Raw genomic sequence first — 13,358 nt, 5'->3', positions numbered from 1 at the left:
ATATTGAATTACCTTATTAGCACAGTAGATAAGACTTAGTTTCCTCAAGACTCAAAGTGACAAATCCGCAAGTAATACGCAGTAAGTTGAGGCATCAAATGAGTGATCAAGTTCAAACCGCACGTCGTACGGGAATAAAAATATTGGCTGGAATCAGAGCCATTGAGTGTAGCAATATTTCACGCCCAGGCGAGCCAATTTATATGGAGTCAAGATCAGCGCTACTTAAAAGGATTGGAATGAATTAGTGGATAATCCTACCGATCCCCTATAAGGCGAGTTCATGGATACTCAAGCAATTTGTATTCGCATCCAAGATGCAAACTCGAGAGAGCTTCATGGTGGTGGCTGGATCCAATGGCTTCATTTGCAACGCCAAACCCGTTTTTTTACGGTTTGATTACAAGTACAAATGGTAGTAAATGATGAGACAGAGAGATGTAGGTAGTATGAACGTAGTGATTGTGAAACGTTATATTGGGGGCAACTTGAGGAGTCGTCATCATGTCACGAAATGCTTCCAGTGGAGTTGTTGTTCATCTTTCTACATATTTGCCACTTTTTTTCCCTTACTACTATTGGCAACACCCATCCAAGTCCGTGCAGGGTGCCTCGCAGCATTTTTCCACATCCACCAAGAACACCGAATCCAGGGCTCCCAAACCAGCGGCCACGCCCCCTTCGTTCACATGGCTCAATTTGGTCCGAAGCATGTGTCCCACTTGATGATTCGAGATGATCCTGTTCTGGTCCCTGCAAAAAGGCATCAAATGAACAACTACATATAAGTTTTTTTCTCCTTCGTGTTTAAATAGACAAGCTGGTTTTGAATAGCAAAGGACCATAAATGTTAATGACAAAAGGAACGTCTTCTTATCTCAGCGATGAAAGACTTTTTTATATAAACATGGGAAGTCAGATTTAGCAACTCTTGTAATCAGATCGTCAGAGTATACAAGACACATCTCATTATGTATAATTACTAGAGACCGGAAAAACATTTTGTTTTGGCGTTGAGGGTAAATTCCAGACGTTTGTCAAAACCAGCTTGTCTTGCAGTAGTGACTTTTTATCTTAAGTCTCAAAGCTTTGCTGCTCAATGTTTCACAGTTTTGAATGCGAATAGTTGTCTGAGCACAAGTTTACCTAAAAAGAAGAACATTTGTTCTGAACAAAACTAGTTTTGACAAACGTCTGGAATTTACACTCAACGCCAAAACAAAATGTCTTTCCTGTCTCTCATAATTATATATAGAAACAGTGGCATGAATGAAGTTCCTTGCTAGCTTGATGCGCTTGAAATAGACAAGTTACAAGGAGCTACGCAAGTAAAGTAGCGTTATAAAAGGAAATTGGGACTTTTTAGTCGACTTTATAAGCAATTGAAATTTAAAGAGATTGACACATCATTCCTCACTTTCATTTTCATGAAATAAAAATAAGCGTAACAGCTGTAGGTAAATAATTCCCATTGCAGTGTATGATTAGATAAAAAAAAAAAGAACTGCGATGTCTGCTTTTTTTATAGTTTAGCTCAAAAACAATATCATGACATTTATCACACGGGTTCTTAAACGAGGTTGGCCCGCAAATGAGTCTTGACATACAGTACAGATTGCATGAGTGTGCGTACAGCAAAGGGGACCAAAACAGGCTGAGAATCCGTGGTTTTAAACCAAATGCCATTAGTAGAGTACTTACATTAAATCTTATCATGTACGTTTGCTCTTTTATAACCTGTTCCAAGATGCTTCTGAATGTCAAACTTATTCTTGAAATACTCCAAAACATCAATTAACAATTTATCATGGATAGCGAGACTAAACATATAACAATTATTCGTCCATGCATGTATAATTTTTCAATACCTAGAAGCTTTTCTTATTTTCTTTCTCACCGCCTCAGGTTTGTAAAGCGAGGCTCACATGTATCTTAATGAAACAAAGGCAAGAGCTTATTTGGGTTGTGAATAGTGAACCAATGAAAATCATGACATGTTTGTGACCAAACAGTTCGGCTCCACTGCTTTACTAACTTTCTCGGTCAGCTAACTTTTAGCGGGTTGATCTTGTATCATTTCGAACAAGGGAAATTCATTCACGCTCGGCTCTATCAACGAATTACCCATGTAGACGAGACTTACCCAATGACGTAGCCGAATATGCCCAATTCGCTGATCACTTCCTTCAATTCGGCCTTTTCATGCCCAGGTCGGACCACGTAGTTCATGGTTTTGGGCGGGAGGATTCGATCCATGAGGATGTATGCGTTCCGCTCCTCACTGTCCTTGATGCTCTCCAGGAACGGAGGGATGTCATCGCCATAGGTATTGTTACCACCGCCTTCACGTTGGGGCTTGAGCACGAATCGCTCGGGGTTCTTCATGGCCATGGCCACAGACTTGTCGCCTTCTTCACCCTTAAATTGTAAAAAAAAAAACTTTGGTCAACAGGGCTGCCACATTTTTGCGTGTTTTTTTTCCTTTCAAAAGTTCACACTTTCAGTTTGTCTTGAGGGATTTTACATATCATACTGAGCTATTTTGAAATCATACAAGTGCGTATAAGACAAGCAATTGACTTTGGGATATTAAAATTCTACATTTATAGTCTGGGCTTTTGGTTTTAGATGTAATGGGGGCAATGTTGGAGTTAAAACTAATGGAAACGGGATCTTTAATTCATTTAGAACTCGGAAGTGGTTAAATAGATCATTAACTATTTTCTATTCCGCTCAATGACCTTCGGGTCAACCCTTTAAATACTCCACTCGTAGATAATGGAGGAAAAGATATTGAGCAGGTCTCATCTATGTGAGATCTAGGCGTAGTCCTCCAAAATAATGGAAAGTTCGATGAGCATATCCAGTTGAAGGTGGGTAAAGCTTTTCAAATGTGTGGCTTGATGTATCGCACGTTGAAGTCCAGAGACAGCATCACGATGCTAACTCTGTACAAGTCGATTGTTCAGCCACATCTTGAATATGCTTCACCTATTTGGGCTCCAATATGTTCAGCAGGTTTGCAAAAGGTCGAACATGTGCAAAGCTGTTTTACTAGGAACATCACAGGGATGAGAGAGCTCTCGTATTGGGAGAGACTAAAAAAGTTGGGACTGTACAGTGTTCAGAGAAGGTACGAAAGGTATCTGATACAGTACGTCTTCAAAAGCATCCATGAGCTTTGTCCCAACCCAGGATTAGGGTCAATTGTAGTGACCGTAGAGGCTTAATGTGCGTTTTGAGAGCACCTTCAAGCCCTCGAGAATCCAGGCTAATTCGAACAATGAAGTCCAATTCTCTTCTTTCTCGGGCTCCTTATATATTCAAGGACTAGCTCGGTCTGCCAACTCAAATCTGTTGGTAGACCAAATATCATACAAAGATTGAAAGGTATTAAAATTAAATAGACGAATCATAACCTTTCATTTTAATAGTACCGGGGATTACATTCCCTGTAGCGGTTAGAAAAGCCCGTGAAAAACCAAACCAAAAAAAAAAAAATATTTAAGTCCTCATAACCAAGTGTGCTTCTGCTTTCCATAGAAAATGCAGTTTTGCAAATGTTTTCTTTTCATCTGAGTTAGAAATCCATAACAAAATATTTATCACAGCTGTTACTTATGATTTGGCGAGCTAGAAAATGCCAAGATGGGCTTGGGCATTTCCCTTGAAACTTGCTAAGGCTTTTTATCCACCGTGTTACCTTATGTAGTGAGCTTTGAGACGGCATAAGTTCTGACTCAGCCATTCCGTTGAGGTGAAACTTACAAGACAAAGCTGTTGCGACTTTGGGCCCGTCTCTTATGAAAATGAACCCAATGCATTAGCCCGCTTCCGAAAAGTCAATTCTTGACCTTAGCATCCACTTCCATATTCCAGAAACAAATTGTAGCACTTGCGTTGGCTAATCTCAGTTAATATTGCGAGAATTCTCCAAACATTGGGGGATCAACCTTTACTGGCCCCTCCTTTTCGTAACTGACTAAAATAACTCCCTTGAATGGTCTGAACCTTACCTTGTCCAAGGTGTAAAGACCGGTAAAAATGGACTTGATACTCTTGATCTTTTCCGGATCGTCACAGAATCTCTCCAAGGTCCCGGGGAGTGCCAACTCCTGTTGGACCTTTTTGGTGCCAGCCAAATGATAATGAATACTCGGCGATTTGATGGCCATAGAACGTTCCATCATCAAACGGGCATCCCACTCACGCTCACTCGGATATTGATCCGGAGAATAGCCACACCGGAAGTAGATCACAGCGATCTGGAATTGAAATTGGTCGTAGAAAAATCATGTTCACCCGGAGTCTTGGGATCGCGTTGGTTGGGCTCACCTCTTTACCATCGACAAAGAGTCTCTTCTGGTTATCAAGGTGACCTTCATTGGCGACCTCGGTTAAGGTCTTCCTTTCGACAAAGACATCAGGATTCATTTCTCGAATCTTGAATTCGTGGAACTTCTGATCACAAATATTGTAGGTCACATCCTCGACGATAAAAAGAATGACAGCCCTAGTAGTAAGGTGGATCAAGTTCTGGTTCCTGAACAAAGATCGATTTGGAACTCACTTGGGCTGGTTGTAGATTTTGTGGGCTTCCAACATGGCACCGGATAAACCAGACAAGGAGTTGTTCTCCGGGATGCGATCCAAAAGATCCTTGCGTCCAAGCTCTCCCAAAACAAACCTGAGAAGGACACCATTTTTGTCAACAAATCAATCGTTCAATAATGAATTTTACGTCTCTGATTGCCCGCCCACCACCCTTCTACCAATTAAAAGAATTAGAAAAAGCATTTGACCGTGTTTCTGGTTGCTTTTGGAAGAACATTTTGAGGTCAAGCAAAGGACAGGAGCACCATCAGGCGAGAAAAGGGAAATGTATACAGAAAAAGTCTTTCAAACACTCAAGACAATACACATGGCTCAGGAAAGATAAGCAGGAGATTTCGAAAAACTATACTAACTTATGGGCTTTATAGAGGTAAGAGGTGATTCCACCAAAACTTGAGGCAATGGAATTGAACTCAACCTGTTGAATCACGCCTTTGCCGCAGCACAAAAAGTAGTCAGATCTAAAGAGACCCAGGGAGACATTCTAGAAGGCAAAGAGAGAGAGAAAATAGGCACAAGAGCATGTTTTACTGTGGGTCTTGGAAGAAGCATCTTCACTGTTCGCTATGGCTTGCGTAAGACACAAGGAAAAAAACCAACACAATTGCCTCAAGATTCCAGATAGATGAAAAATGGAAAGGATATCGCGTTTGAATAAACACAAGCCCAAGCAATCTCCGAACGTGTCCTTGAGCTGTTCAGGTTGAAGCGGGATAAGCACGGTAGTCAATGCGACCCAAGCTGTTTAAATAAACACAACAACGGACATGCCTCTAACTGGAACCGCCCTTTCCCCCCCAATGTGGCATAGAGCTACAAAGTAAACAGAGAGACCAACCTATGGATGAGCCCGGACGCCGGTCCCAGCCAGCCAAACCCGGAGGCAATTGTGTTGATCTCAACTTGATGCCAACAGCAGAAGGCTGGCCCGTCACAAGGACCCACATTGAGCATAAGGTCAGACCTCAGCAGACCTAAGCTCAAGGGCTATAAAAAATTAATGAGTATTGAGTCATNTCAGCAGACCTAAGCTCAAGGGCTATAAAAAATTAATGAGTATTGAGTCATAATTGGGGGATGAGGGGGGGGGTTGTGTGTGTGCACATTATATGATCTGAGGGCTGTAGCCAGACAGATTTAGGGGGATTTCAGAAGATTTGAATGAGGTTGCGTGAGAAACAATGTCTTAAGCCCCGTAGTAGAATAATTTTGGGTGGTTTTTCCTTGCCACATACAATAATGGGGAAAATTTCTTCGTCCATATTGTTTTGCAATATTATTGTATCGGCCATTTTACTGAATATCCGTGCCATGAAGCTTAACCATTCTTTCTCACCACTCAACTTCAACAATATTTACTTCCAGTGTATGGGACGATGAAAAGAAAATAATGAGGACGTCACCACAATCTTTTGGGAGGTCACCGGGCTAATTTTCAAAACAGTGTAGGTAACCAAGAAACTAACTAAAACAATCAATATTATTGCACATAAACACGTATGTTCAAAAGTAAAAATGATGCAATGGGTGATGAACTATTTCTTTCAAGGGTAAATGAACGGGTACTATAGCTCAACCCTTTAACGCATAAGTATTAAGCCCTACAACTAAAAGTACAACAGACCTCCCAAAACTATGTGCAGGCGTCACCAGACGACAATTGTCGCTTAAAGGAATCAATCGCATGTTTCACAAACACATCAGCACCCGAACCAACCTGAGCCACGCCCTCTTGGGCGACCGTGTTGTAAATGTCCACCAGACGTCTCGTGAATTCATCCACTTTCACGGTTTGTGCCAAAGTGGCAATCAGAAACTCTCGGTCATGCGCCACTTTGTGCATCAGCTCATTCAAGATGGTCTGGAGCTGGCAGGCACGCTCAAATTCTCCCTTGGGAAAAGCCGAAGGCAACAGGAGAAAGGGTGCAAAGTGCAAAGCATCCCGATCAAAGGCGTCCTTGCGTCTCATACAGATACCTGGAACAATCGTGCTTTATCAATGAATTTGCCCTTATTGATCCAAATACAGGCATGGGTGGCAACTTACCGTGCATCAAGGCATAATCCTTGGCCTTTTCAGTGATCTCTTGGAGCACTTTAGGCTCCATGGGCAATGGCACACAAGAGTCCATCCTGTATCAATCTAATGGTGGGACTGAACGAGTGTTCGGTGTGACTTGTCTATGGCACAGATGCGTGGGATGTTTTGTCAAGCTTGTAAAGGTTACAGAGTTGTAATTGACACGAAGGTATAGTCAGGTGGCGAGGAAAGTCAGGTCAAATAGGCTTTAAAAAAATGGTCCAAAGTTCAATGGGGAGGACTCTAATCATTTGACACTCATTGATAGTGGCTTCACCACATCAGTAACGCGAGTGATTGAGTGAGTGAGTGTGTGATGATGACAAAACATGATGTTTGTTATGGGCGTTACGCAGCATGAAAATCCACTCTACATATGTAGCACTGAAAGCTGTCATTTCCAGAGACCATGAAGTAAAATCAGGGTTGCCAAAATATTGCTCATTGTTGCTGCCGCTTGAAAACACAATGTATAAGAAACAGTAAATGCATGAAAGAAAAAATTCGAAGAATTGGGAAGAAAGAAAAAGAGAAAAAAATCCAACCAGCCACCAAGCAGCAATATACCAAACATTGCATATGAGCACAGGGACAAGTTCAAGGTACATACATAAAGCTCTAGACACGGATAACTGACAAGTCAGACAGGAATAGAGGAAAGGGCATTGAATAATGAAATTAGTTCCATTGTTTTCTCTTGGTACCAACCAACTTTTTGAAGGACAAGACACTTGGAATCATACCCAGGGGAATCAAGTTCCACCAATCCATAGTCTACACAAAGAAAGTATTTGACCAAATGATCCCACTTTGCCAAATAGTTAAGCCAGTTATGCTGTCCTTTGAAGTGTTTATTAATGTTGGAAGAACTCTGGGATTTCTAGCTTTTTGACAGACTCACACCAGTCCAAACTGACCAAAGTCAATACTCCTGGTAAGTTCAAGATTGTGACGCAATCCTTAACAAGTGGCTCATTTCAAAATGCCTCCAAATGACATGCTTAATCATACATTTTTTCAACCTCAATATCTTGGGGGGGAGTTCCTTACTGAAAAAATCATCAAAAAGGAAATCTACATGTCTGTAAATCTAAGGGATAATATTGTGGAGAGGACCTAAATATTCCAGTTAAGTAGAAATTCCATGAAAATTAATCCCAGGCTTGTACCTGGGATTTGGTCCTGAACTGATGTTGCACCTTTGGGTCTGGATCACAGTAACTCCAGTTGCATTAGTTCCAGTTGCATCAACACAGAACTAGCCAAAGCTTTAGGCAATGTGACCATTATACCCAAAAACAAGAATGATTTATTGGATAATGATAAAAAGGGGAGATGGTTGAAGTGCAGTTGGTTAACATGCAACAGAGCTTTACTCAGCTTCATTGGTTCAATCCCATGACCACTGAATCCTTTGGCAATGGAATCTTTCAATATCAGGCTAAAACTTTTTATGTCAATGTGCCGTTCAAAACCCTGTGAAAGTTTTACAGCTCCTCTAATTCATTGAATGGCTTCATTTAAGTTAGGAAAAACATCCAAATTTCAATAAAAGGTCAAGCAGTTTCTCAAATATCTGAAACTGGCTCCATTTTTGTAGGAAAAACATGTGGCAACTCAGGGACGAGTCTGGCATTCTAAATGATTTGCTAATTGTTTTGGCAAAGTGGCATCATACTTTGGGCTCTGAAGTGGCAGCAACAATGAACAATATTTTGGCAACCCTGATTAGCGTTTGATGCAGCAACTGTTGAGTGGATTTTCATCCTGGGTAACGTCCATAGATGTTTGTGTACTTACTGTTCTGGCACACAAAGGACACAACACTAGCTCCGAGACTCCGTTGGGCAAGGTTGCCAAGAGACTGGATATATGAGTTCCGTTGGAAAAAAGTGGTTTTATAATCGAAAAAAAAAGTCATTTAATAACAACGTCCAGGGTTTGTGAGGGACCTCATAAACCGAAAAATAACCATTCATCAGGTTCTTTTCGCATGAAACAGAGGATTGATGCATTTCATGACGACAGAAGGCGTCAAATCAATTTACACAACCTCTTTTCAATCTGTTCCTCTCCGAGACTCTCTGATGGAGTCGGAGGATTATTGAGTCCATTCTTCTCGTCGACTTTCTTCTACGTGCAGTTCCTTCGAAAGTTAACAAATCATATTTTAAAAAAAGAAGTATAGTTTCCTGCAGAAGACATTTTGCTACTGGCGATAATGCAGCTTGTAATGGATCCATTTTGACTAATCTCATGTGCCATTCTATCCAAAACAGTAGAGAAAAGAAATTCCTAGGAAATGGATTGAAGAATAGCTATTTATTCAAAGGCAGATGCCTTCTTTAGATGAAGTTTATAAAAATGAGGCTTGAAAAAAGTCAAAATGTGCAAGTCACGTTAGACGAATTTGCCTTTTCATGTAACAACTTTACAGATAAGAATGAGGACTTGCCCGAGCTTCTCTTTAAACAAAAAGACGTAGAAAGGCAAACAAGTTTAATGTTGACCATGTCAACTTTTGGGAATCCAAACTTGAAAAATTACTCAAACAGAGTGAGGGCCCCTGAAGACACACATTTCTTTTGTGAAAACATGTTTTCAAGGTGTAACCGTGGCTAAAACAGTTAGAGCCCAAGTTTTGAATCTGCTATCCTTTCACTAGTGACTGGAAGCTTATTTTCAACCCGCTCGTGAAAAGGCAGCCATAAAAGTTTCTAACAGTGGTGGTTAGTTTCCTTTGTATTACGGAGAGTCGAGATGCTATCCATGAAAACAAGTTTTCATAAAAGAAAAAAGCTGAGTGCAAGGATCCTCTTCATTCAGAAATGCTTCAAATAGAGTCACCCATAGGAGACTGAAAGAGTCACGCACAATGACATTGAAATGCCAAATTATTTGGCCTGGTTATACAATCAACCAATTTTAAGATCGTATTTTCGTTCAACAATATTTTCCTTCCAATTCCATTTCACCTCAAATCAAAGGTGAAAGACTGCCTTTTTTACAGAGCGACTAACACCTTCAGATGATTGTTGCACTAATTCGAGAAAAGCTGTTGGCATGCGAAGTTTGGACCAAAGTAACTCTTGTGACCTTTTCCCTCTTAATTTGATTTAGCTGGCGTGCAAAAGTCTTCAATTTTGTCCAATAAGAATTATGAATAATTTTCAAGGTATTTTTACAGTAATCCCAAGTAGGGTGAACTAAAACTGATATAAATAAAAACTGGTACATTTGCAATTTTCATTCATCTTTCTGTTGTTATACGTAATATTGGATCCATCAACAAACTATATTGAGCAGATACGGCAAGGCCTTGAATATTGGGTTGAGCAGAAATTTTGTTCAACAAGTGGTGAAATTCTCACGTAAAACCAAATTGTGGCAGTTTTTTTCCATATCATGTTTGAGGGCAATGAATTAAACAATGAAGAAGCTCGACAAGCAAGTGGGTAGGTAGGACTTTGCCTTTTCCAAGGAATGACGGCCAATCGTTCAATTCGAATGCTTTACTTCAACTCTCTTAACAACTTAGAACTAGGAAATAAGTGTGGCCAAAATGACAAGTTGTCCTTTTTAAATATCGTAGATTTGGGAAAGCCGGCAAGAACAGACTTCATTGTCTTCAGTAACTTGAATTCACAAGGGCTTGAAAGCCACCATAATGCCGAAGGAAACCGAAACCAATCCAGTAAAATGGTCCCCTTTTACCACAAGTCTCTGCTCTTGAGACTAACGGGCCCGAACTGGCTCAATATTAGTTTTGCAACTAGTGATCCTGAATGTAGGCACTGGACAGAGCTTGACCGTCTCTTTCGTTCCGGGCCTTTACGTTACAATTCGAGTGCGTAATCCACTATAAATTAAGACTTATTTGCGCTCCGTCAAAATGGCTCTTTAAGGGAGGTGTGTAGCAATCCCCCTTTTTCGATCATTGACTATTCAAGGCTTCAATTTCAACTTGCCATACATCACGTGGTATAGACCAACTACGAATGACTTTATGCCATTATTTGCTGTTGATGTGGGAAGGGGAGTGGCCCAGGAACTCCACCAAACTAAAAGTGAATGAGTAATGTTGGTGCAATAGCTTGTCAACCTTCTTCCTACAATCATAAATGAGCACCTCGCGAGAAAGATCGAAATGAACGAAATGACATGACAAACCTGAAACCAGAAATACACTGTAGTGCAAAAGTTGCTTTATAACATACAATGCATACCAACCAAAGATATTGAAAAGAGCTACAGTACATCAAGCAAATTGTTACAAACCTATTCCACTTTGAAATATGATCTAAAAACCCCCCGGCACGATTTTCTGTGTTAGGGTGGGTGCACGTACTCACGTACTGCAGTGGAATTGCAGAACGTAGGAAATTGGTTTCGTTGTTTCTTCAATGGTGCGTGCTTCTTCGGGGATTTGGCAAGTTACAGCCCGCAAATAAATCAAAAACCGCATTACTTGCGCTGAACTGTGTTGTTTGTTCATTGTAAACATTAGTCAAGTTATTTCTAATCTTGAAATGGTGTGAACTAGTGTGAACCAATCTCAAGCAGATTGAGCACCATACGCGTAGCTTATCTTCTCGCGATCTTCTTCGATGCGTTTCCTCTAGATCGGCCTTACATGGGACAACGTCCAGGTATACTATTCAAATCAAAAGATGTTTTCCCAAGAGAATGGACCGCGCCATTTGTAAATGTCAATCTATTATTTTGTGGTCGTGTACACTTGCGTACTGTTTGCAGTGGTTGAATATGTGTCCGACACAAATGGACATCATTTGGTCAAAATCGTCGTATGCTAAGGCGGTTGTCATTCGTATTCTTAAAATGTCAACATCAGTTGGCTCTCGTAACAGAGTGGAACTTTGACAAAAGTAGATCAACATTGCTTCTGATTTTAATGCCACTCTCATACGTGGGTTGTTGGACTTTATGCGTCATTAGATTTTGGTTCAGCTAGAGCCTGGTTGTGATCAAATGAAGTTTTGGAGTCTAATATTGACCCAAAATGAGACCACATATTGGGATTACATCTGTTAGAAAATGGTTCTTCTTAAGTTGGCCCCCAGGTAACTTTAGAAGGTATGAATAGGATGGATAAGGGTTAGAAAGGCCGCTTATACATACGTATACAGATTTAATTGACACAGGTATTAGAGGTGGCTGCTTTTCTTCTGTAGGACCACGTGGTGATTCTTATTTGAATACATCTAGTGTCATCTAGCTCGTTGAGGGTCTGCAGTCTTATAACAGTCTTCAATGGTATTCATGGGTGACCAGGTTTTGGTATTGCAGATCAGATGCTGGCGAAAGCAAATTTCAATGCAACAAGTTGAGCAACTTCCTGGCATTTTTAAAGGCGTTTTTTTTAGCATGGGATACTGCACAGTCTTGAAATCTCTGGATTTTGATCACCGATTGCTAGATTTGCTTCAAAGTGGTGTTGAGAAATTTGATTTCCCACCAATGAGCTTTTTCCGACCCAAATTTCTGCCACTTTCAGCCTTTTGAATCGTCATTCCTAGCCAGGCAACCAGATTGGAAACGTCAACTTTTTTGGCATCAAACAATACTGTAACTTCCGTACTACGCTAAGACCTGACCAAGTTTAAACCAATTAGTTTGCAAAATGTCATTGTAGTGGTTGCTCCTGAAACCGATAGGAGGACAGATGTATGAAACGGCTACTTCACCACCAATAACGATGAATGTTTGATATCTTCAGGCATAATGAATGTGATAAAATGACGAATGTGTGTGATAATCCAATACTCTTTTACGAATCCCCAAAGCGACGTTAATGGGACCATTCGAGAGGGGAGATTGAAGATGGGGAAGGAGGGTGAATGGGTGGGTGAAGACTTTATTGGATGACTCATCTCCTCGGGCATCACATCTTCTGCCTTTGGCGGCGTCTGGACCCCAAGGGTCTGTGCTCCCCTCGCTCGTTTCCAAACAAATCAGACAGAAAATAACCTTTCACCCTTGCCTTTGTTTTTCTTTCAAATGAGAGTTGCATCGTTTACCAGAGGCAAGATTGACTACAAGACATGAGCGAAGTTTATGTGGCGCTTTCGAGGGGCGTAGGATCCCACCTCTGTTTCAAATTGGTGGTAGGCGCGCGGGAAACTGGCCAAACCTGGCAAACCTGAAGCTCTTCTGCACATGTGTGTGTATGTATGTATGTATGTATGTATGTATGTATGTATGTATGTATGTATGTATGTATGTATGTATGTATGTATGTATGTATGTATGTATGTATGTATACAGAACGTACAGAAACAACACTCCGAAGTGAACTATCAGCTGGGTTTCGGGTTTAGTTGGTGATGGGGGCAAAGAAAATTACCAAGGCCTCCTTCTCCTCCTCCTCCTCCATAGATAGACTCTCTCTCTATCTCTCTCTATCTCCCCTGCTTCTGTCTTCCGTCCCGTCGTTCTCCAGGCTTAGATTGTCAAGCCTAACATCATTCATAGCGGTGGACGGTTCTTGGTCGAATGGATACATGTACTCCGTATACAAAGACATACGAACGAACGTAGTCGTACCCTATGTACATGCCTCCTCCTCCTCCTGCTCCTCCTCTTTCTCCTATGGCTTAGGTACTCTTTGAGCTGAGCTCAGCAACAATGGTGGGAGAAGTTCAGA

At 41.0% G+C, this 13,358-nt stretch overlaps 1 protein-coding gene across 2 annotated transcripts; it reads right to left on the bottom strand.

Moving 5' to 3' along the window:
• Positions 1–441: 441 nt before the first annotated feature.
• On the bottom strand, positions 442–7,242 carry LOC131882168 (glutathione synthetase-like). Of its 2 annotated transcripts, none has more exons than XM_059229235.1 (8): positions 6,662–7,242; positions 6,332–6,591; positions 5,453–5,601; positions 4,571–4,687; positions 4,336–4,513; positions 4,017–4,265; positions 2,144–2,418; positions 442–753 (listed from the first exon to the last, which is right to left on the bottom strand). In XM_059229235.1, the coding sequence occupies exons 1-8, from the start codon at positions 6,744–6,746 to the stop codon at positions 576–578; spliced, it is 1,491 nt and encodes a 496-aa protein (XP_059085218.1). In that variant the 5' UTR covers positions 6,747–7,242; the 3' UTR covers positions 442–575. The 2 variants fall into 2 exon arrangements, with proteins under 2 accessions (XP_059085218.1, XP_059085219.1); XM_059229236.1 differs by lacking the exon at positions 5,453–5,601 and adding an exon at positions 4,968–5,098 and having other exon boundaries at positions 6,662–7,239.
• Between the last annotated feature and the right edge of the window lie 6,116 nt (positions 7,243–13,358).

Source organism: Tigriopus californicus, chromosome 6, assembly GCF_007210705.1.
Source record: "Tigriopus californicus strain San Diego chromosome 6, Tcal_SD_v2.1, whole genome shotgun sequence".
Classification (NCBI taxonomy): domain Eukaryota; kingdom Metazoa; phylum Arthropoda; class Copepoda; order Harpacticoida; family Harpacticidae; genus Tigriopus; species Tigriopus californicus.
Note: the sequence above shows the minus strand (reverse complement) of the source record. Positions and strands in the feature narration are given on the sequence as shown.